This window comes from Balaenoptera ricei, chromosome 6 (genome assembly GCF_028023285.1).
Source record: "Balaenoptera ricei isolate mBalRic1 chromosome 6, mBalRic1.hap2, whole genome shotgun sequence".
Lineage (NCBI taxonomy): Eukaryota > Metazoa > Chordata > Mammalia > Artiodactyla > Balaenopteridae > Balaenoptera > Balaenoptera ricei.
In genome coordinates this window covers 64,396,585-64,419,693 of record NC_082644.1, presented here as the reverse complement: position 1 = coordinate 64,419,693, position 23,109 = coordinate 64,396,585, and the positions used below count along the sequence as shown (strand labels likewise).

Here is a 23,109-nt window from a genome sequence, read left to right as displayed (position 1 = left end):
GGTAGTCCATAAAGAACTGGAGCTGGGATGTGAATCAGTTTCCTGACTTTGAAGTCTGCGCTCTTAACTACTACACTCTAATGCATATATATAAATTATGACTTTAAATTTACTATCATGAAGTTGAGTTGCTTATTTCAAAACTGTGGCTATTAAAGAAAATAGATTAAACACCAGATAGATCTTTCACTTTGGTTTAACGATACATAATTCCCACAGTACTTTTCACTTCCAAATTTTTCTGAACGTGGAAAAAGAAGCTATAGCTTTCTATATAATTTGATTTTAACACAATTCTTATCAAATTTAAAAGAAGTCTTCAATCTTTACCCTATATAGTTAAGAACATATAGACACAGGGTTTCAATTTCCACCCTCCCAACCATGCCCCTTCTCCCTCTATCTCTTCCTCTCCCTCACATACACTGCCCCCTCCCCTGACACACGCACACACACACACACACGCGCACACACACACACACACACAAAACCCCATAAATTCTGCAGGAAAGAGAGAAAGCTGATATACTTTCATTCCTTGGAACTGAATAGCCACAATGGAGCAAAGGATAGAATAGTATTGGCAGAGACAACTGAGAGTGATGAGAGACCAATAACTCATGAATAGCAAGTCTGCATTAATAGTTTTAATGACTATTCTAATGGTTTAATAGATGGCACTTTAACAGGATTTCTAGTACAATCCTTCCGTAAGCTTGTCTTCAGTAAATCTGTCATTACAAAGAACTGGGTTGCTTTACCACATAACCATAGTTTACTGGATCTGGACACAAAAACATTATGGCAGTTGTCATCCTATATTACCATCCTCATCTCAAGTATTCTGTTAACTATTGTGAGAGAGACAACTCCATGCTCAAAATGTAGGTTGTCAGTAAAAGAGGCATATTTATACTAAGGGGATGCAGTGGACATTAAAAACAGGATAGAAAGCTCACAATTATGTGTGCGAAGACAAAAGTAGAAACAATAACTGTAATCCAAACACATAGGTGTGTGAATATTGACACTCTAAAGACTAGCTGGAGTTCTTTTTGAAATGGCTTATTGAATTCTTAGGATGATTAGTTTTTGAATGCCTATAGCACCGTTTCTACATTTGTCTCATATTATCTTACACTGTCTTGTTTCCTGTACTGACTTAAAATTCTTTAGAGTCAAGGATTGCCATGTTGTGTTCCTCAGTGTGTGTGCCACCTCAATAAAAATGTTGAATTGGTTAAAATCTGTCCTGGTGAATGGCCCAAAATTCCAGCCCTTGGCTCCATTTTTCTCTGTCTTTGTCAGAGGTTCGCAATTCTGACTCTTTAATATTGGAATACTTCTTGTCTGGAGAGAAGTTTTGTTATCATTTCTGGTTTTTTGTTTTTTTTTAAATCCTACCTTTCTTGCAAGGTGCAGCTTAAATCCCATGATTCTAATCCCTGCCTGCCTGGAGATCTCTCCCATGTACTTTCACATGCACCATCACCATATATTACACTGCGGCCCATTCGTTTGACAATTAGTTACGTTTAGCCTTGCTTCTTTTAAAGTTGTTTAAATTCATTATTATAAATTACCTTTTCATGTAATAATTCCTTAGTTCTCCAACTCTACTATAAGTTCCTGAATGAAATATAATTTACTATTTATCTTTGTAGTCTATAAAATGGATAGCCCAGGACAGGTGCAAGTAAAATATATTGATATAATTTTAACAATTTTAGATTTTTGTCTCTATTGCTGTGAAAGTCTTTTGAAATTGGGAAACTCAGTTCTTTTGTAATTACACTTTCATCCTGATTTATAATGCTGAGTCTTAAAAATATATACAAAGATTTTGAACCTGAAAGTAACAGGCTGATGCCTTCTTCAGATTATCTTCCTCATCAAAGCTGAAAGCTGTAAATCCATTGACCTTACAGCAATCTATATTGATTATCAAGACTAGTGAAAATAACCCATTGGATAAGCTATGGTTCATAAAATTGCACAATTTAAACAAGGCCCATGGTACGTTAGAGGAATAAAAATATCCCTTTTCCTATCCAATGTTGGAAAAAGTTGAATAGATATACCCTTTCTAGGGGATATATATACGTCTATTTAGAAGTAATGTTATTGTAAATCAACTCCATTTTTTCAAAATTGAAAGTATTATCAATCAAGCTATTCAATAAATGTAAACAGCTTTATTCTTGAAAAGAAAAATAATTATATATGTTTATTTAAAATGTCTATTAAGAAAAAATATTATAGACTCTGCTTTTTATTACACAGCATAAATCTTATTTACTCCAATTTGAGGGTATGCTTTGATAATTTAGCAAGATAGCAAACAAAATACAAAGAGCCTAAACAATCTTATAAATAGCAATAAGGGTAAAGTAACAAACATAAAGGATGTGTTCTATTAGATATACCCTCTTTTACAATACAGATATTTAAAATACAAGTAGGTTTTATAATAAGGGAAGTAAAAAGAAATTTATATGATACTTTAGTATCTCATACTACTTCCTGGAGGTATGTATTTCATCCCTTTAAGGAATTTTGGTTAAAATGATAACAAAACACTATGTTTGATAATTGTTCCTATTGCTTAAAGAAACATTAAAAATTCTGTCACAAAAACATAATAAAGAACAAATTCTGTTCCTTAATCTTATTTAAATACATTCAAGTAACAGAATATGAGAAAAAGAAATATGTTTTCTCTAAAATGGGTCCACAAACCTAAGAGTTTAAAGAATTTATTTTTCAGCCCAAGGAATTAGCAAATACAGACTTTGAAGAATAGGTTTTAGATAGCTGCTAGAACTCTAACTGGATTTCTAAATCCCTGAATTTATTGAATGTTAGAAAACCAAAAAAATCCCATCACTCCTCAAATGGTGGTTATAACAAATATAGACATAGAGTGTTATGCCTATGCTTTCCTATAAGAGTTTTATAGTGTCTGGTCTTACATTTAGGTCTTTAATCTATTTTGAGTTTATTTTTGTGTATAGTGTTACAGAGTGTTCTAATTTCATTATTTTACATGTAGCTGTCCAGTTTTCCCAGCACCACTTATTGAACAGGCTGTCTTTTCTCCATTATATATTCTTGCCTCCTTTATCAAAGATAAGGTGACCATGTGTGCATGGGTTTATCTCTGGTCTTTCTATCCTGTTCCATTGATCTATATTTCTGTTTTTGTGCCAGTACCATACTGTCTTGATTACTGTAGCTTTGTAGTATAGTCTGAAGTCCAGGAGCCTGATTCCTCCAGCTCTGCTTTTCCCTCTCAAGATTGCTTTGGCTACTCTTGGTCTTTTGTGTTTCCATACAAATTGTGAAATTTGTTGTTCTAGTTCTGTGAAAAATGCCATTGGTAGTTTGATAGGGATGTAAATTGATACGGCCACTATGGAGAACAGTATGGAGGTTCCTTAAAAAACTAAAAATAGAACTACCATACGACCCAGCAATCCCACTACTGGGCATATACCCTGAGAAAACCATAATTCAAAAAGAGTCATGTACCACAATGTTCATTGCAGCTCTATTTACAAAAGCCAGGACATGGAAGCAATCTAAGTGTCCATCAACAGATGAATGGAGAAAGATGTGGCACATATATACAATGGAATATTACTCAGCCATAAAAAGGAACAAAACAGTTATTTGTAGTGAGGTGGATGGACCTAGAGACTGTCATACAGAGTGAAGTAAGTCAGAAAGAGAAAAACAAATACCGTATGCTAACACATATATGTGGAATCTAAAAAAAAAAAAAAAAGTTCTGAAGAACCTAGGGACAGGACAGGAATAAAGACGCAGACATAGAGAATGGACTTGAGGACATGGGGAGGGGAAGGGTAAGCTGGGACTAAGTGAGACAGTGGCATGGACATATATTCACTACCAAATGTAAAACAGACAGGTAGTGGGAAGCAGTCACATAGCATGTACAGCAGAAACTAACACAACATGGTAAAGCAATTAAACTTCAATAAAGATGTTAAAAAATAAACCCCAAAACAAAAATAGACAAAAATCCAAGTCCTATTACATTGGAGTAAAACTCATAGCTGCATGTTATTGGAATCCTGACAAAATCCAGTTATTGTAGCTATGGCCTAAAATTTGGCTAAAAAACTGAAGGAAACTTTACGCTCAAAATTCAAGGACAAGGATTATATATTATTCATTTTTGTATCCCCTGAGCTTAGCAAAGTACCTGGTACATAGTAAGAACTCAGTAAATGTCTGTAGTATAAGATGAACTGAATATAAAGCTAGAAGAGGAAACAGACCTCTAAAGGAATGGGCATTCATGTGTTCGGAAATTTTTTTTAGAGGTAGCCAGTGTTTTTAGAATTTGTCTTCCATTGCTCTCAGGGATATTTGGAAGAAATGAGCAGCTTTGTTTCACAGAGTTCATTTGTTTATTCTCTAAGGAAAACTATAATCCTCGGTTTGTGGCATCACAATTGTTTGCTGTGGGAATGATTATAGATCAAAAACAAAAAGATTATATCCCTTTTCAAGAGCAAATGAGTAGCAAGAACAGATGAAGTCTTAAGAAAACAGACATGTTCTTTTCATGCAAATATGTTTATGATAAAACTATAGAGAGATAAATACTGAAACTACTAGCCTTTGTGAAACTTGCTGGCAGATTTTTAGCTTTGAGGAAAGATGATTTCCCTGCCCAGAGTTGGCCTGGAGATATGAATACTACAGATCATTTTTCTTTATAGACATAGAGAATAGGAAAAGTGAGTTCTGCAACCAGCATTCTTCTGCTGCTTTAGGTCAGGCACAGGAATGAATGGCTTCCCTATCTGTGCAGAATCCCTGTCAGATAACCTTGATCTCCTGCACTGTCCTACTACTATATTGCCCAAGGGAGGTCCACCAAGGAAGCCAAAGGTTGATTCTCCACCTAGATAGAAGACCATTGCCCATGAGGTTGCTGCCCCTCTGTTCCCATAGGACCTATGCTGCAGTACAGTAATATTATAACCTAATGAAGCATCTCTATTCATGATTTGATAAATGATGTCCATCTTGATATTGTGTGACTATGCTTGGGAAAAGGGAGATGTGAAGAGCATACCATGTTCCTGCTTCATTTTTTACACTTATTCCTACATTCATTCCAGTAACATTCATCATGCTAGTCACAGGTAAATACCCCAATATTACCTGCTAGTCCCAGGGATACCCCAATAAATATGATACATTCCCTGCCCTGAAAAAGCTCGATTTTAGTGGAAAACACACCGGTAAAACAATAAAGACTGTGATCCCTTGCTATATCATGGATTCAAGCACAGCGAAGAGTAAATCAAACTTGCCACATACACAGTGCCAGCCACCTGTCTCACCTTAATATTGGTCTTTTACTCAAGCGTTCCCCAGACTCTGACACTAGCATTTGCAAACAACTCCACAGAGCCAAGAGCTCCCTCTGTCAGGTGTTTAAACGTGTTGCAAACCAAAGAAGCATAAATCTTCATAAAAATGTAGGGGAGAAAAGCCTAGTGGTCTCCTTGATTCTTGATAATATATCCATTTAATATTCAAATATAAAGTATATCCAGTGAATTGTACACTTTTTAAAAAATGCTGTACTTTAAACACATGAATTCTATCTCAAAATAATGAAGAAAAATATACAAAATATATCACATAAATTTCCTTTTGGCCTAAAACCATCTTATTTCAATAAATAAAAGTCACCTCTTTTATCGCAAACCTTGATAGCTACCTAAATGTCTAGTTCTTTTTATAATTTGGGTTCTCATATAGACAGCAAAACTTCTTTGTTGTTTCAAGTTAACCTGACTTTAACATGTATTACTACAGTTTTATTTTGAGAATATTTCTATTTACTTGTGTGTTTTTATTTAGGGAGTCTACCAGAAAACATCAGCTGTTATATATAATGTTAGATGAGAAACTGGCTGAGTGGCTTCAGCCATGTCTGTCTCTTAACCTCCAGGAAAATGTCATCTCTTGAGTAAAACAACAGAGGTAGACTAGATTAGAAGATTTTGAAAATCCTCAAATATAATTCCCAGCGGAAACTTTATGACACTAGATTCAAACTTCTGAAACTTTCGGACAGTGTTTTGTTTTGCTTTTTAAGGTAATGGGAGACTCCTTGAGCTGTGACACGAAGGATCAATATGGAAGGAATAGAAAAGAAACAAAAAGGGAAGTCAATGCCCAGTTGCACAGCAACATCCACCAACTCCAACGCTCAGGCAGAAACTTTTATTCTTTTCATGTCTCAACTGATGACAAGGAGGTCAATTAATTACCTTGTGGGGGGGCGGGGGGAAGGAGACCAAGTTCTTCTACCATCGCGAATGCGGTACCCTAACTGCTCTTAATACAAGGGAGGAAGCATTTCACTGTTCATTAACTATACTCATTACGGTTTCTCAATCACTTCAGCCATGCCTGCACTCCTGAGTTACAGAACACGGATAGAAGAGATTTGACCTTAGCCTGCAGGGTGGGGGTGGGGCATGACCACAATGAGAAACAAAAAAACCAAAAGGGAAACTTGGCATCAGAACCTCCTCTATATAATATCTACTTTTAATCATGTTTTATACCAATCAGAGAAACAGAATTCTAGGGTTAGGGAGAATCTAAGAAGGTCATTCAGTGCAATCATCGATCTGATACCAAGCTTCTGCCTCATCAATCCAGCTCTTTAACTTACAGGCCACTTGACATACTGTTCACTTTAGCAGAAACAAAAGTTGGAGCTAAAACAAACAAAACAGTAACAATAAACCCTGAAGTGAATGGAAATACATATACGTAGGCAATGCGTTTGTACACTTTGCCGTCTTGAAATAGGGAAAACTTCTGATTGTGAAGTAACAGCTTCTATCTTTTTAATCATTCAGCAGCTCCTATAAAAAATTAAATTGCAGAAACTTAAAAGATTTTTGCATATATGGAAGAATGTTTTAAAAATCTTAAGGGTAAATGTCACTTTACATCATTTTAATAGACTTATGAAGCTTAATTTACTGTAGTGAACAAGTTTTCCTTTCATCATGGGTTTTATCTAAATGAAGCTGGAATTGAACTGGTGATAGACGAAGAAGAGAACATTTTGCTAGCGTATTTCTTCACTTTTTTTTTTAATCTTCAGGATTTAAGAAGTAAGTAGACTCTTCTGCAGTTTAAAATGTCAAGACAAGAAGCAAATCAATACCTACTGTCTTCTCTGAGAGTTAAGACTGGGTCTTTCTTTATACCTTCCAATCCTTCAAACATTCATTTCTGCTTCCTCTCTTCACTTTATTTGCCTAGTGAATTGGTCAAGATTGGAAGACAAATGCAGTCACTATTATATGGGAAAAGTTACAGGGTCAAGTTGGTCAGTTGATGATTTCTAGTCCAACTTACTGGATATAGCATTCTCTGTTCAACAAGGTTCGAGTTGGAGTGCTAGCTCTGCATTTTCAGGGATAAACGATAACTCTTCATCTTCAAACTTTCTAATTTTTAATAAAATAGAAATAAGAACACAAAGAGGGAGGCTGGTATGAGGTTTCTTACCCAAAGCAAACCAAGTCCTTTTTTGTTGTTGTTGTTCAAAGACTGTCCATGATATTGAAAAGCAAAAATAATATAATTATACCAATCAGAAATATGGGTCAATGTGCCTTATTTTGGATCAGAAAAAACAAGTAGTTTAATAGAAATGACATATAATTTGTTTTATTTTAAGACCATAATGAAAACTGTTGTGGAAGGAAATCAACCATCAGAGGGAACTATTTATTGTGGTCCATATATCACCCCGCCACCAAGCCATGTAGGTTCATTTCCAAGCTCTGCCACTTACTAGCTATGTGACAAGTTGGACAGGGTGTTTAACTTTCCTGTAGTTCAGGTCAGTACCCTCTTCTGTAACATGGGACTACTAATAGTACCTATGTGGAAAGACTGAATGAGTTAATATATGTAATGTATTGTGAAGAGTGATGTAGTAACTGCTACACAAATGTTATCATTATCCTTGAAAGCACTTTTTAGACAGTGAAGCCCTATAGAAAGGCTAGATAATATTATCATAATATTAAAGTGTTGTGCAGCTTAATACCATGGAAGAAGGTATAAAGAAATATTCTGCAAAACTGGCAGAGCGGAGGGTTGGGGGACAGGGAGAGGGGGAGAGTGAGAGAGAGGAGGGAGGGGAGGGTGAAGAGAAGAGAGAAGGAAGAATGAACTAACTCAAGGATCTCCGTGAGCCTGTGGCTAGAGTTTGGACGACTGATAAATACCCACCATTAAGGAGACTTACGCAGCAACTGAGAAATAATGCAGTTCTCCTTATGCTGTATACATGAACTTGTCAGTTAAAAGCCAAATACTCCAATTGCCGCATCTGTGATGACTAAAAGACTAATGTTTCCCAAGGCATTGCTAAATCCACAGGTTCATGTTCATGTAATGTCTTAATGCTTTTATCACTCTCCAACATGGTGGTGTGCTCCACAACTGTTGTTGAGAACGACAACCTGTTCAACCACAGTAGAAAAACCATGGCGAATAATAGTGCCACTACCACTTAAAGAAAGAAAGAGAGAAAGAGAGCGAGAAAGAGAGAGAGAGAGAAAGAAAGGACATCCCTTGCTCCAATCCTTTCCTGCAGCATTGTTAAAATTCTACCCAAAAGCTATACTCAAAAGTGATATAAACCCAGATGCACTTATTTTTTCCCTGGGGTGTTTGCAGCTTTAGGATCAGAGGCAGGAAATCATTCCCATGACTTGAGCATACTTTTGAGATCACCTGGTGCAGACCCCTCAGCATGCTGGCATGGCCTTTCAAGGATGGAATCACCTCTCCCACCTCACCTCTCTGCAGCAGCAGCCTGACATTGCAGTGACCGGTACCGAACACATCGGGGTCCCCCAGATAAGTCAGGCCTCTTCTCATGTCCATGACTCTGCATGTACATCTCCCTCGGCCTGAGGTCTTCCTTTTCTAGCACACTTCAGTGATTTTTCAACTCAGATGCTCTCGGGAAAGCCTCACCTCAGTACTTGCCCCTTCCTAAGCTCCCTCCTCCCAGCACCACCCACTATGTTTTATAATTACTGGTTCCTTTTCTGTTTTTCCTAGGGGACTATGGACTCATCCATGGCAGAGCTTATTTCTTGATCATTTTTTATTTTGCAGTAATGTTTGTCAAATAGACAAAGGCATTCAAACTGCTCCTTTTATAAAGAAGGAAACTGAGATGGGGGAGTTAAACAGCTTGTCTAGTGGCATTCAAATTCATGGCAGAGACAGGAGGACAGGTTCTACTCATCAGTGAAATTGAATCTTTCTGGATACTTAATGTGGATTTAATTTCCAGAAATTCCATTACGTATGAAATGTGAAAAGAACTTTGCAGACATAGCCATGCTCTGTCTTCATCACCGCTCACCTCCTCCTAATTGCTTTCATAGAGCTTCTTTTTGGCGGAAGAAGAAGGGAATATTATAGCAGATAAAATGAGCAGTGAAACAAATTCAGTGCTCTTCAGTGACTAATAGGTAGGTCGTGAGTATTAAAGTTCACAACATCGTGGGCCACTTCTGTTTACTGCATGCTTGCTTCGTAAAGAAGCAGAAAGGCAAGAGGCCAGGTGCCTAACATATATTCATCTTCCTAACAACCTTATGAGTAGATACTAATATTCTAATCTTAAATAAGAGAGAGCCAAGGCCACGAGAGGTGCAGTAACTGGTTCAGGGTCAAGCAGCACAGCTACTAATTGGCAGAGTCAAAATATGAACCTTGTTTTCCCTGACTTCAAAGCTCGTTCCCGCTTCTGCTATCGTAACCCTCTAAGCGCACACTTATCACTCTGGCCCTAAAACCCCAACTTCATTTTAAAATCGAAACAAAACTCAAAAAGTGGTCTCTTTTTTAGTTCTTGCTATCGTCTCTTTGAAGTTGAAAGCTTGCTTTGGAACTAGAGACACTTCAGGATTAATTGTTTCCTGAGAGCCTTGGGCTCCACATGGGAGCAGGTGGAAAGACAATTTGGACAATGTCCAGTGATGGTTAAGGGCCAATTAGTTATGGCAAACTTGTGTGAGAACAAGGATTGAGAAACAGAAAACTAAAGTTACATGAGATTCCCCCAAGATGCCGCTTTGCCTCCCAGAAGAAAAAATAAAAAGCTCAAGTATAAAAGATATGGAGTTTAACCTTGGCAAGGAAAATGTTTGAGGTTTTTAAAAAGTGGGTCTAAGAACATTAAAGAAGTTCAAATAAAAATAAGCTTTGAAACTTGAGAATTTGATTGCAGTTTGAGTTCTCACAGCCACAGAAGTGCAGAAAGAATAAAAGACTATACACAATATATCAGACATTTTATCTTCTGGCCAAAAGTCAGAACTTCATAAAATTTTAGGTTTGTTCACTAATGTGAAATAAGCTGTGTGTCCAGGGTATCACTCTCCTGAATTTGTGTGAGTGCAGTGTAATATTCAGAGAATGTGATGAGTTATTCACTGTCACTACTTTTCTTTAGAAAATAGGGGCTGCTTTTTTAACTACTTTCAATGTGGGCACTTTACCAAAATACTTTCATATCAGGTGTTTGACCCAGTCAGATAAGGTGTGTTTTCCCATTTTCTGTTGAATTATGTTGACAGTACTGTAAATTAAGTTATTTTGTTAAGTCTTAGAGCATCATCATATTACGGTGTTTCGCGTTTGGGGTAAGCATATAAACTCCTTGGTTAATTTGGTAAGTACCTTGACTCTACATTGAAATTGTATTTATGCCCCAGATAGAACTTAATTACCCACAAAATCATCCAAAAACAACAGGTTGGTCTAATACTGTGTCACATACTTGTGTGACGTATACATTTGGTAAACTTAGTACCTGCCTAATTTAAGGGTCACACCACACTCCAGCCCTTCTTATAAGGTAATTTACAAAAGAGTAGTAAAATTGAGGTGCAGGAGCTAAACCTCTAGGATTTATTCTATCCTAGACTGGCTTTTATCATTGCTGTTTTTAGTGTAAAGTTTTCTATTACAAAAGAGAATTTCCTTTACTTTTTGTCCTCCTCAGTTATAAACTTGACACAGTAACCCAAGTCCAATTATGGCAGATGCTGGAGGATTCCCAGGACGAGACTTTCCTCAGCAGCCTCCTGACTTCACTTGGATCCAGCTGCTGTAGGCAAATCCTGAACTAATGTCATTATAGTCAATAAAGCTAAAACCATTATTGCTTGCTCAGATCTTAGAAATACTTTGTGTTCAAAAAGCAAACTAACAGTTTAGGCATTCCTTCTGAATTTACGAATAAAAGATCATATTGAATTTAAAAAAAAAAAAAGACTATACACACACACACACACCCTGGTTTTGGATGCAACATTACTTCTAAGGTGAGCTGCTGTGTCTTTGTGTGCTGCTAGATTTGTTTACAAGATGCAGAATGGCAGCCAGCCGGGAATGGACTCTCTGTGCCTTTCTATCTTACTTGATGAGGCCGGCCTTAGCTACGAACAAAGAAAGCATCTTCTCAGACTGCCAGCTGGCAGGCCCATCTTTACTCTAAAAACCGTACTGGGAGTTTAATCAGTAGGTACGTTTGAGTTAAATCTGAGGGGTCTGCATTAAAATGCATTCACTTCTGTACTGTCTAAAGATAATAACAGTCTATTTTCTGAGAGAAACGGGTCTGAAAATAAGGTTTCAACTGCTGATAAATCAGGTGGGGATGAGAAGAGCAGCTCTTTTTACAGAAAGACACTGTTCTGTTCACTACTGTTGTTCCTACTAGCAATTTGGAGCACAACAAAGAATTTCCATGAACTGTAAATTTAGTTAGAAATCAATCCAGACACACACTTTGGTGAATCATCTGCTGAAGGCCCAGTGGTGAGCTTGTGGCCATGTGGTCAACAGCATACAGAGAAGGCATAACACCTGACCAGGAGAAGCTTATATTCAAACACAGGAAATGAGTAGAATAAAAGAAAGGGCAACCTAGTGCTAATTGCGCTGGTTTAAACTAGCAAGTTTTCTTTTTTTCTTCTTTGACTTTTTTTTTTTTTTTTTTTTTTTTAACTGAGTGCAGCAAAGCCCTAGGGGTCTGACCAATGACAGGGATGGGAAGAGGCCACGGTTTCATTGATTCAAAGACATTTATTTTGTTCACATTTTAACATCTCTGAAATTAATGTGCATCTTAAAATTGATGGCATTTATTTGATGAAATAGTACCTACTCAGACTACTGAGCACTTGTATCAGGGACTCTGCTGAACATTTCATATGTATTAATTTATTTTTAGTTACCTATGAGGTAGGCACTATGATTACTTCCATTTTAGAGATAAAGTAAAATACAGAGAGGTTCAGTTATTTGCTTAAGGTCACACAGCTTGAGCCAAACAGCCTGACTCAAAGGCCTGTGTTCTTAGCCACTGTGCCATACTACCCACACTGTTAGCTCAATGAGTACAAGGCCCTGAGTGGCATGCAGAGGGGTTTGGACCCAATCTGAAGCAGGCCAACTGCTATGTTCTTAAGAAAGTAGATAATGACTCCCCTACTCTCACCCCCATTGCTACAGTATCAGGATGTTCCACTTTGGAATAGTGAATTCTGCCATTCATCCCCCCTGAAGGAAGGAAGTTGAACTTGGTTTATCTAACCCAGGTATGAAAAGGTTGTTACTACTTTTTATTTCATAAAATCATTTTTTTCATCTATTACACAAACCACCATAATTTGTTCAAAACTAAAAAAAAAAAAAAATCTCTTGTGACTCGTGTCAAAAAATATTTACAAATGGAGGCTTTTCCCTGGTCAATTCCACTCATCAACTCCGCATAAAAGATGAAAATAGATCTCTGTCAGCCACCACTTTCTTACTTCAGAAAGACAAAGGAGCCACTTTGAAGAAAAATTCAGTGCATCGAAAGCTAGCCAAAAAGTCAGAGGGGTGTGCGTGTGTGTGTGTTTGGTTTCTTGTTTGCATCTCTGTGATGCTCTAATGCATGTCCATTGTCATGAGTTTACACATAAATTATAAATTAGTTGAAAGCAGATATGACAAGTAATTTTGCCTTATGAATGCTTGGAGGTTTATAAAACATGAGCAATGAAGGCTTTCTGCCTATGAATGCACTCTGGCACACATATGTGGCCCGATACATCAAGAGCCTTTTTCTAGGGAAAACAGAAATGTTTTCTTTTGTGGTCATTGCTTTGATGACAGACAATTTGTCCCTCTGTAGAGAAATATAACGTTTACCACTGGGAATGAAGAAACTGTCTATGGAGAAAAGAAATGTGTCCTTAGCATGTCATAGAAAAACTACTGGTTTTCCCAGGGATAATCATGCAACGCAAATTGGTTACTATGACATTTTCACAAAAATTTTTAGTATAAACATTGATCTAGTTGAAGACTTAGGTTTCCGGACTCTATAATCAACACATAGTAAGTAACAAACAGTAAAATATTTTGGTGTCTAGAGCAGGTGAGTTAAGGTACGGTGTTCTTCTAAGAACAAGAAGGCGTGAATTTGTGACTTGGTTCAGCCACATACTAGGTGTGTGATCTTGAGCAAGTCGCTCCTTTCTCAATCTCTTGTTCCCTACCTCTAAGATGAGAAGGTTAAACTACATGATCTCTGAGGTCTGTTCCAGCTCTAATCATTTAAAAATAGGATCGAAGCAATGTTTTTTAATGTCTCTATATATCTTAGCACTGTCTTGATACATTTCATTATTCATGAGGAAGTAATACATCTTTTTCCTTTACCTGTCTCACCAGTATTGTGAAGATTTTAGCTTATTAGACAAAGGTGCCACATACATGCTGTCATTAAAATGGAAAGACAGAGCACTGTTATCTGGAATGTTTCAGATAAGAGACTCACTATCGACTGTACAAGACTGGAGATGTGAGAGCGTTGCCATGAGTACAGGAAGAAATTCTCAGCACATTAGGATGCTAAATGTTGGAGACACATGGGCGCTGAGATTAAAGATAATACACTTCCCACAGATGGCAGCAAAGACACTGGGACCGGACTTTGTGGTGGGAACAAAATAGGTCAAAGGTATCCTTCTGATAGGCTTTCTGTGAACCACAGCTTCTCGCCCTTCTCTGAATGCAACAAAAAAACTGATCTTCAGAGTAGTTGAGTTTTATTTTATTGTATTTATTTAATTGAAGTATTAATTACTTCAATTGTGTTAGTGTTAGTTTTCCTGGTGTACAGCAAAGAATATATATATTCTTTTTCAGATTCCTTTCCATTATAGTTTATTACAAGATACTGGATATAGTAGTAGTTTATATATATATATATATATATATATATATATATATATATATATATTGTTTAAGATAATACCACTAAAAAGACCTAGTGATGACAGATTTGAAACTAGATGTTTGATAACTATTCATGTCTATGTAACTGCCATGGCAGGATGGATTGTGGTGCAATAAGTAATTTGTAAGTCAGCTGTTAGGAACTTGGAAGAAAATTTGCTGTTGTAACTATGTTTAAAAGGGGGATTCTTTTCTCAATGTAGAAGATAAAGGTATAAAATCTATAATGTACCTGAAGTACATTGTCCCCCTGACAAAATGCTCCTACCTCCTGTTCTTCCTAGTTATACTCTCAGCACTACCTTTTCTTCAGTACCTTTCCCGGTTCTTCATCTCACTCTGACCTTTACTGAATCCCAACAACATTGCATTAGTACTTAGGATTAGCTTCTAGATGGTCTTCTTAGTATTTTTGCGGGGTGGGGGACAGAGTATATATCTAACTTTGCCTTCTAGACATCCTGGAAATAAAGGTTTCTTATAAGTTTTATATTCCTCTCAGCACTTAGCATGGTGCTTTTCCGCGGCAGTATGGTGGATAATTATTCGTTCCTCCTCCAGCTCAGAAATAACTTTGCTCTTCTCTTCAATCCAAGGAAGGAACCAGATATATAGGGATGGGCTGTTAGCAGCTACGTCCTAACGTGTGTCTCCACAACCCAATGAGTCAATTGAAGTTCAGAGTTTGTTCTCTGGCATTTGGAATTTGACTGACAAGAAGAATTCTGTCTCTTTCTTTAGGGGGACTCTATGTAAAAGAAAATATGATCAAAGGATATATTTTCTGTATGTGGGTGGGTGAAACAGAAGAAGCTGGCCTGTACAGGGGAAAGAATAGAGCAGCCCAGAGAAAAACACAAAGATGAGAGTTTCAGAGAGCGTGTTGGAAAATCTCTACAGTCCTCCACTTTCAGATAACAGTTCTTTTTAAAATTTTTTCTTGAAGTAGGTTTACAATGTTGTGTTACTTTCTGGTGTACAGCAAAGTGATTCAGTTATCTCTCTCTATCCTTTTTATAGATTCTTTTCCAATATAGATTATTAAAAGATATTGAATACAGTTCCCTGTGCTATACAGTAGGACCTTGTTGTTTATCTATTTTATTTATAGTAGTGTGTATCTGTTAATCCTAAGCTCCTAATTTAGGCCTCCCTCCTTCCCCTTTGGTAAGCATAAGTTTTCTATGTTTGTTTCTGTTCTGTAAATAAATTCATTTGTAACATTTTTTAGATTCCACATATAAGTGATATCATATGATATTTGTGTTTCTCTGTCTCACTTACTTTAGATAACAGTTCTTGAAGCATACCTGCATGGGTAGCCTTTGGCTCTATATAAATAAATAAATACATTTATAATAGATAAAACAAACGACCCTTTACTTTCCATGAAGCAAACTCTAGGGGCTGTAGTTACTTACAGTCAATCTAATATAAATAGGATTCATGTATATGATGTTGATAATGGTAATGCTGACTGCGATGCCTGTCAAATGCGTCTCATACACAGATGTATTTGCCATCTTAGCAAATGGTGAAATGAAGGTCGGAGGGTCATGTGTGTGTGTGTGTGTGTGTGAGAGAGAGAGAGATTGGAAGGTGACACACACACACAATATTATTCAACCTTAAAGAAAATTCAGCCATTTGTAACAACATGGATGGACTTTCGAGGGCATGGGCATCATGCTAAATGTAATAAGCCAGATAGACAAATACTGTATGACCTCACTTACGTGGAATCTGAAAAAAATTTTTTTTAGAAAAAGAGAACAGATTGGTGGTTGGCAGAGGCATAGGGTGGAGGATGGCAGAAATGAGTGAAGGTGGTCAAAAGGTATAAGCTTCCGTTTTACAATTGACCCTTGAACAATGCAGGAGTTAATACAATGTGTAATTTGTAGTTGGCATTTACTATTGAAAAATATCCATGTATAAGTGGACTCGTGCAGTTCAAATCCATGTTGTTCAAGGGTTAACTGTATAAGATAAGTCCTGGGGATGTAATATACAACATGGTGACTATAGTTAACAATAATGTATATTTGAAAGTTGCTAAGAGTAGATCTTAAGAGGTCTCATCACAAGAAAAAAAAAATTGTAGCTATATGAGGTGATAGATTGTAACTAAATTTATTGTGGTAATCATTTTGCAATATACACATATATCAAATCATTATATCGTATGACTTAAACTAATACAATGTTAAATTTCAATTATGTCTCAGTAAAACTGGGGAAAAAGAAATAAAATGGACATTTCTAATTGACATGGCTGAACTATTGAACCAGCATTTCTGAAGTTCGGACCAGGAATCTGGATTTTAATTAGGCTTCCAAATGATCCATATATAGGTATTGGCTAAGAGTTTATTTGGCAAGACCTACACAACTATTCTGAATCAGTCTAAACATTCACTGGCCTGATGTACTGACTTTGACAGTGATACCAAATTTAAGGAGGACTTTGTTCCCTGCATTCTAGATGCCATCCTCAAATTCTGGACTTAAACTCTAGTAGGACTTGGCAGTCGCATTGCAGAAAATAAAAGCCTAAAGTAATTGTAGAGACCTTCAAGATGCAGTTATACTAATTTCTCAGGTTCCTTCTTCCAGCTGTCATTGAATCCGATGTCTGAGTCCAATTTTCTTTACAGTAAAGGAAGTCTCTCACATGATCTAATAATACTGTGCTACAATTTAAACCTACTTCCTCCTATCCTGATCTCAGGATCAGTGCAGACAGGTTTCATGCCTTTAACTTCTGCTTTAGTCTTAGAATCAGAGTAGCAAATTTAGCTTTACCCATCTTGAGAGGTCTGAGTAAACATGAATCCATAGTGATTATGCCAAAATAATTACATGTTTGAAAGTAATGACTTGTGTTTTCTCCATTTTCTTCACTGAAAACCAATGAAAAATCTATTCAAATTTATATGGAGATAACATGCAAAAAAAAAAATGTTTTTTTCAGTGTGTTGCTCATGGCCTAAAATATTATGTAGAGGTCTTTATCATATTATCACAGAGGAATACATCACTTAAATATCCCCTTCATGGCTGTTAAGGCACCGTAGAGTCAATTCATGCCCAGAGAGCTTTAATCACAGATCATCGTTGTGATAAACGGTAGTCAGTGTGGGCTATCATGTCAACGGCTACTGGGGGAGTTCTTAACGGGAGTGCTGCCAGCATGCAGTTCGTAACTACTTTCAAGGAGCACTTCTAATCTAATGGCTAAATGAGTATCATTAGAGTGTCTTTACATGTAGCATTTCTGGAGAAATTCCATATTTAAAGGAGGCCGGTTATTGTAGTCAACGCATACAACTGAGATTGCTTGAATGATGCAAATACTGTCAATGGTATTGACAATTAATAGCTTATTAACAGGTTGAGCTATCAAATTTTATTTTTTTTGTGACCCATCATATCGCACATAGCGAAACACTAAGCATAACAATAACAACACTCATGATAACAATAAAGAGGAGGTTGGAGGAGTGAAAGATTCTGGTTGCTGAAAACTAACACTTAACTAAGAGTTTTTATGTTGCCCCAAATGGCATTCATCATATGCCTTGTTTTCTTTTTAAAACTCAATTTTCAGCCTCAAGCCTCAAACCAGAAACTACAGAAATTATTTTAAAGAATACTGCATAATTTAAAAAGAGCCTTTATGACTAAGAGGAAGAACAGGAAAGAAATAAGAAGCAGCCCATTTAGAAAATAAGACAATTCACAATCCAATGTGTTTCCTAAAATTGAAAATGTTCTCCTAAATGCTTAGAACAGAATAAAGGAAAATGTAACTCAACCAATGAGCAAACACAATCTCCTTTGCGTTCTATCAAATATTTCACAAAGATGCTGGAGTGTGTAAATTGCATAAAAGGTTACCAGCTCTTGAAGGTGAGGGTACATGGGGCTACAGATATGTTTTGCTTAGCCAGCGCAATAATTTAAATAATCAAAATTTGAATGTTTAAAGACTTTAGAAAGTCCATGCAAATATCCAGACTGCCGAAGGCACCACTGCACTACGTTCTCTTACACGGAGCTTCTTCACATAGTTGATATCTCTCTAGCCACTTGAGGTTAGGGCTCCTCTTACGGTTTTCTAACCGAATATGACAGGGCAAAATGTTAGAGCTGCTAGGGACTGAGAGATATCTAGTCCATCAGCCTCATTTCAGGTTGGTAAAACAGAAACCAAAGGATGTAACAAGGACTGTGTTTTAAGACTCCCATTAAGTAAATCAGAAACTCTTTATGGTAGAATTTGAACTGTTCCAAACAGTTTTGTTATTTGGCACAATTAGAAGATTTTAGTTGGACATGTTAATCTTACGCTAAGTTAAACTTGATCTAAAAGATAAATGATCATTTAGTTATAAATAATCCATGCACTGGTTTCACTATGGATCCCTCCCTGTTGCTGAGGAATACCATACCAAGATCCAATTTTACAACTTTCTGCTTGATAAATGCCACAATATCCAAATACCCAGACATATACAACAATTTTTTATTCATTTTCATCAAGGATTCACACAAAACCTTTAAGCATTCTGAAAGTTTAAGATACCATTAAGTTCACCATTGCTTCAAAAATAGGCAGCTTTCTGCGAACATATTACTATCTTAATATTAGCCCTAATATTATTTTAGACTGAATGGCAAAATCATGTGTAGGTACTTAATAATTACAGCTTTTAGGCCATGTAAAACTGAAAAAGAGTACTGGGAAATCTGCTTATTCCGTGTAATTTCTTTTTCAGTGAGCCTTCTGACCATAAATCAGTGTATTTGGCACCCTTTTGGTATACTGGGAAGCTTATACATTCAGTATAGTCTATGAACTTGAAATCAGGAAACATAAATCAACCTCATTAAGTAATACCAAACGCATATAAATAATTCAACACCTTTCAAAGTACAACTACTACATTAATTATACAGATACTTTTAAGTTGGCTATTTGTTATAAACGTTTATATCAGATGCTGAGTCATATTTAAATGAAAAAGAACTGATGAAGTTAGTTTTTAAGAATATGGTCAAAAAGAAGAGGGGGGCAATTCTTGAAAATACCGTCAAGTATAAACAGACTCAGTTACCTCATATTCCTGGGAAAACTTCAAGTTGTCATTTGCTTTTAACCTTTCAATGTGATCTGCGAGTTCCAAGATAGGTATTGGAGGATGGCTAGCCATACCTATTAAAAGGAAAGAATAAAGACATTTGAAAACGAATGAAAATGACGCTAACTATTCCAAAATATAGAGAATACTATAGTTAGAAATGGCCTGAAAATATGTGAGTAGTAAAGATGTTTAATGTGAGGAAGCAGGCAGATAGTTTGGTTACTCAAAGCAGGACATGCTCTGGAAGGATGAATTTTGTAGCCAAATGAAAAACTACCAAGCATAATCCCCAAACTAACACTCCTAGTGTGAAAGAAAGCGTTATTGTGCTATGAATCAATGCAGTAAGCTCGTGGAGAAAACTGACAGTCAGGCTTGATGTCAACTTCTGCTTTGAGTAATGACTGTTATGTCATTTCAAACTCCTTCTCCTGCACTGTGTGAAATGGAAACTGTGTGGAATTAAATGGTGTAAAGTGAACTAAGAAAACAGATACTGAGAAAGCCCTAAAAGGAAAAGCGTAATAGCTTGATAGGAAACATAAAGTGACTTATGCGTAATCAAGGAAAACTAACTTGAAGAATGAAGGTTACCAGGGTAACCGGAATCATCTGAACCTGCAAAGGAAATGATGGTGTAAATAAAATAAAACAGAATGAATTTGTTTAAAAATAAAAATGAAATGGATAGTCTGATATACTTTTTTAAAAGCCTAATAAAAATGCTGCAGGTTTTTACAGGATCCACTATACATTGTGACTAGATTAAGATCGCTTTAATATTTCACAAACCTGTAGGTGACTGACATTCACATGCATATATGGACACAAAGAAGGACATGCACCACAGCTCATAGACAATAATCACTGATGACAAAATCAGACACCAAACTGAGTTTCAAAAATGTTTTCACTCGTAGCAGATTGTAGAGATTGGGTTGCAGCCTTCTCCTGGACATTTATTGATGGCCAGACTGACAGCTTTGTGGTATTTTGCCCCAAGCCCCCATTATTTAATCCCCAGCAAACCTACAATCCACTTCAGGTGTAAACCATCTTTGTCCACTAATGGGAAATGAATGCAGGAAAGGGAGCAAATGGTGAAAGGATGAAGAGGAAAAAGAAGGTAGAAAAAGAAAGAAAGCAATGACAGTGGGTGATACATCTTAGTTCAGTCTGCCAGCTGAAGGTATGTTAGATTCATAGATTCTGTTAAAAATAATCCACCAATTTTGCTGATTCCTGTGTCTTTCCAATGGTTTCTCACTTTTCATGTGATTTACACTTTACTTCTTCTGATTAATTTTTCAAGAGCACCATGAGAGAGCATTGCTGCCTCATGTCTTACAGATGCAAATTCCAGCTGACTAGAAAAACGTGAACTAGCATGCCCCCAGGGAAGCCTCTGACACAGAAAAAGAATGAGGGAGGGGCTCAAACTGGAAGCCATGTTGACATTCTGCCGTCCTGGGGACTCTTTGGAGGGTGTCAGGCTATGGTATGGTGACCACTAAGTCAACACAATGTGTAATTACTTTATGGGTATTTTAGATATTGTGCTGTTATTGAAAGCCACCCAGTGAGTTCCTTTGTCTCAAATGCTGAATTATCAATGGTTTGGTAAGTTAGGTAAAAAACTATTTTGCTTCTTCCAATCATTTTAGCACTGTGCTGTGATAGGTGGTACTTTAGTGTTTATGGCTATGAAAGTCTGCTTTCAGTCAGCTAAAATCTTAATGGAAGAGCCAATAAAAATGAGTCGGCTTGGAAGTAGAAACTGTTTGTTGCTGATATAATTATGCATTTGGACCTAAATGTTGGAACCCATCTCTGAAACTTTTCCCTATAGATGGTAGAATTGAACTCATTTACATTTTGTGGAAGGAAAGGGTGGGTGACGGTGGTCTAATAACTAAAGTGATCTTATCCAGATGAGGCGCCCCCAATGACAAGAGTGGAAATGCAAAGGCACAAGAGACTCTAGGCTTATCTGGAAATGGAATGATGTGGACATCCATTACAGTGCTTTAACAGAGAAAATAATAGAGACAAAGATGTTTAGACCTTTTCGAGCGAATCGTGGGAGAGAGTTATTATCATATATGGATTGAGTGGTGGTTTGGCTAGAGAGGGAGGACACAGAGCCAATCAGGGAGGCGTAGGGGACTGAATTACTGCTCAAAGCTGCAAAAAGTAAAGCCAGTGGGAGATGGGAAAAGTATTAGTATAACAGCAGTAGAAGACCATCATCATCAACCAAAGACGCGATCAGCATATTTACTTCTGGCATGCACTTGCACATGGTCTGGGAGTATTACTTTGGAAGCTAATTACAGAGAAATCCAAGCAAACCTGCACTGATCCATTACATTCTAATTCAGGGTATGTATATATCACATGCAACGATATCCTGGTGTTCAAGAATCATTATTTAAGACTTGACAGTATTGCACTCAAGTTCTAGGACAAGTAAAAATGGCAGAATGGATGTTTCACAGAAAGGGGAGGAAAGCTTTGTGGGAATCTGATGGTTCAGGAGAAGAAATCATGGGCTAGTATACTGAATGTGAGTTCTACTTCTAGGTCTGCCATCTACGAATAGGGACAAACTTCTTGTTATCAAGCACCTCAATTTCTTCATCTGTGAAATTAAAATGTGGGGCTAGATAAATTCTGGAGTCACTTCCTTCTTTATAACTCATTTCTTCCTCAAGTAGACAGGATGTCTGAGCAGAGAAGGGTCTTGTGGATGTAGTTCATATGTAAAGGTTCTAACAGTAACTATCTTTTCTTTGAGGGGTGGGGAGCATTTACATTCTACAAAACAGAAAATATATGCAGTTGAATTGTCGACTTCTTGAATTAAGTTTAATACAATTTTCTTTAGCTAGCCAAATTATGATCTTATATCATGTATTCAAAATGAATAAATGTCAACATAAAAATTATGCTGAAGAATAAACGTGGGGTGAAACTCCTCTAACATGAAACTCTTATTTATTTACTTATTCCTTTTCATTATTTTATTTTATTTTATTTTTTATTGAAGTGTAGTTGATTTACAGTGTTCTGTTAGTTTCTGGTATATAGCAAAATGATTCAGTTATACATATACATATTCTTTTTCATATTATTTTCCATTATGGTTTATTACAAGATATTGAATATAATTCCCTGTGCTATACAGTAGAACCTTGTTGTTTACTTATTTTATATACAGCAGTTTGTGTCTGCTAATCCCAAACTCCTAATTTACCCCTCCCGCCATCTTTTTTCCCCTTTGGTAACCTTAAGTTTGTTTTCTATGTCTGTGAGTCTATTTCTGTTTTGTAAAGAAGTTAATTTGTATCATATTTTAGATTCCACATATAAGTGATATGATAGTTGTCTTTCTCTTTCTGCTGACTTCAGTCAGTATGATAATCTCTAGGTCCATCCATGTTGCTGCAAATGGCATTATTTCATTCTTTTTTATGGCTGAGTAGTATTCTATTGAATATATATACAACATTTTCTTTATCCATTCAACTTCTGATGGACATTTAGATTGCTTCCATGTCTT

General features: G+C 36.6%; 1 protein-coding gene across 10 annotated transcripts in view; it reads right to left on the bottom strand.

The window, feature by feature from the left end:
- Positions 1-23,109, bottom strand: part of PTPRD (protein tyrosine phosphatase receptor type D) — a 526,430-nt gene that overhangs the window by 92,258 nt on the left and 411,063 nt on the right. For 5 of the 10 annotated variants that reach the window (XM_059924740.1, XM_059924742.1, XM_059924741.1 and 2 more), the window contains 2 exons: positions 20,124-20,165; positions 19,521-19,618 (listed from right to left, as the gene is read on the bottom strand). In XM_059924740.1, the coding sequence (XP_059780723.1) occupies positions 19,521-19,618; positions 20,124-20,165 (140 nt within the window). The remainder of the gene's footprint in view (positions 1-19,520; positions 19,619-20,123; positions 20,166-23,109) is intronic. The other 5 variants (XM_059924745.1, XM_059924747.1, XM_059924746.1 and 2 more) reach the window with 1 other exon arrangement.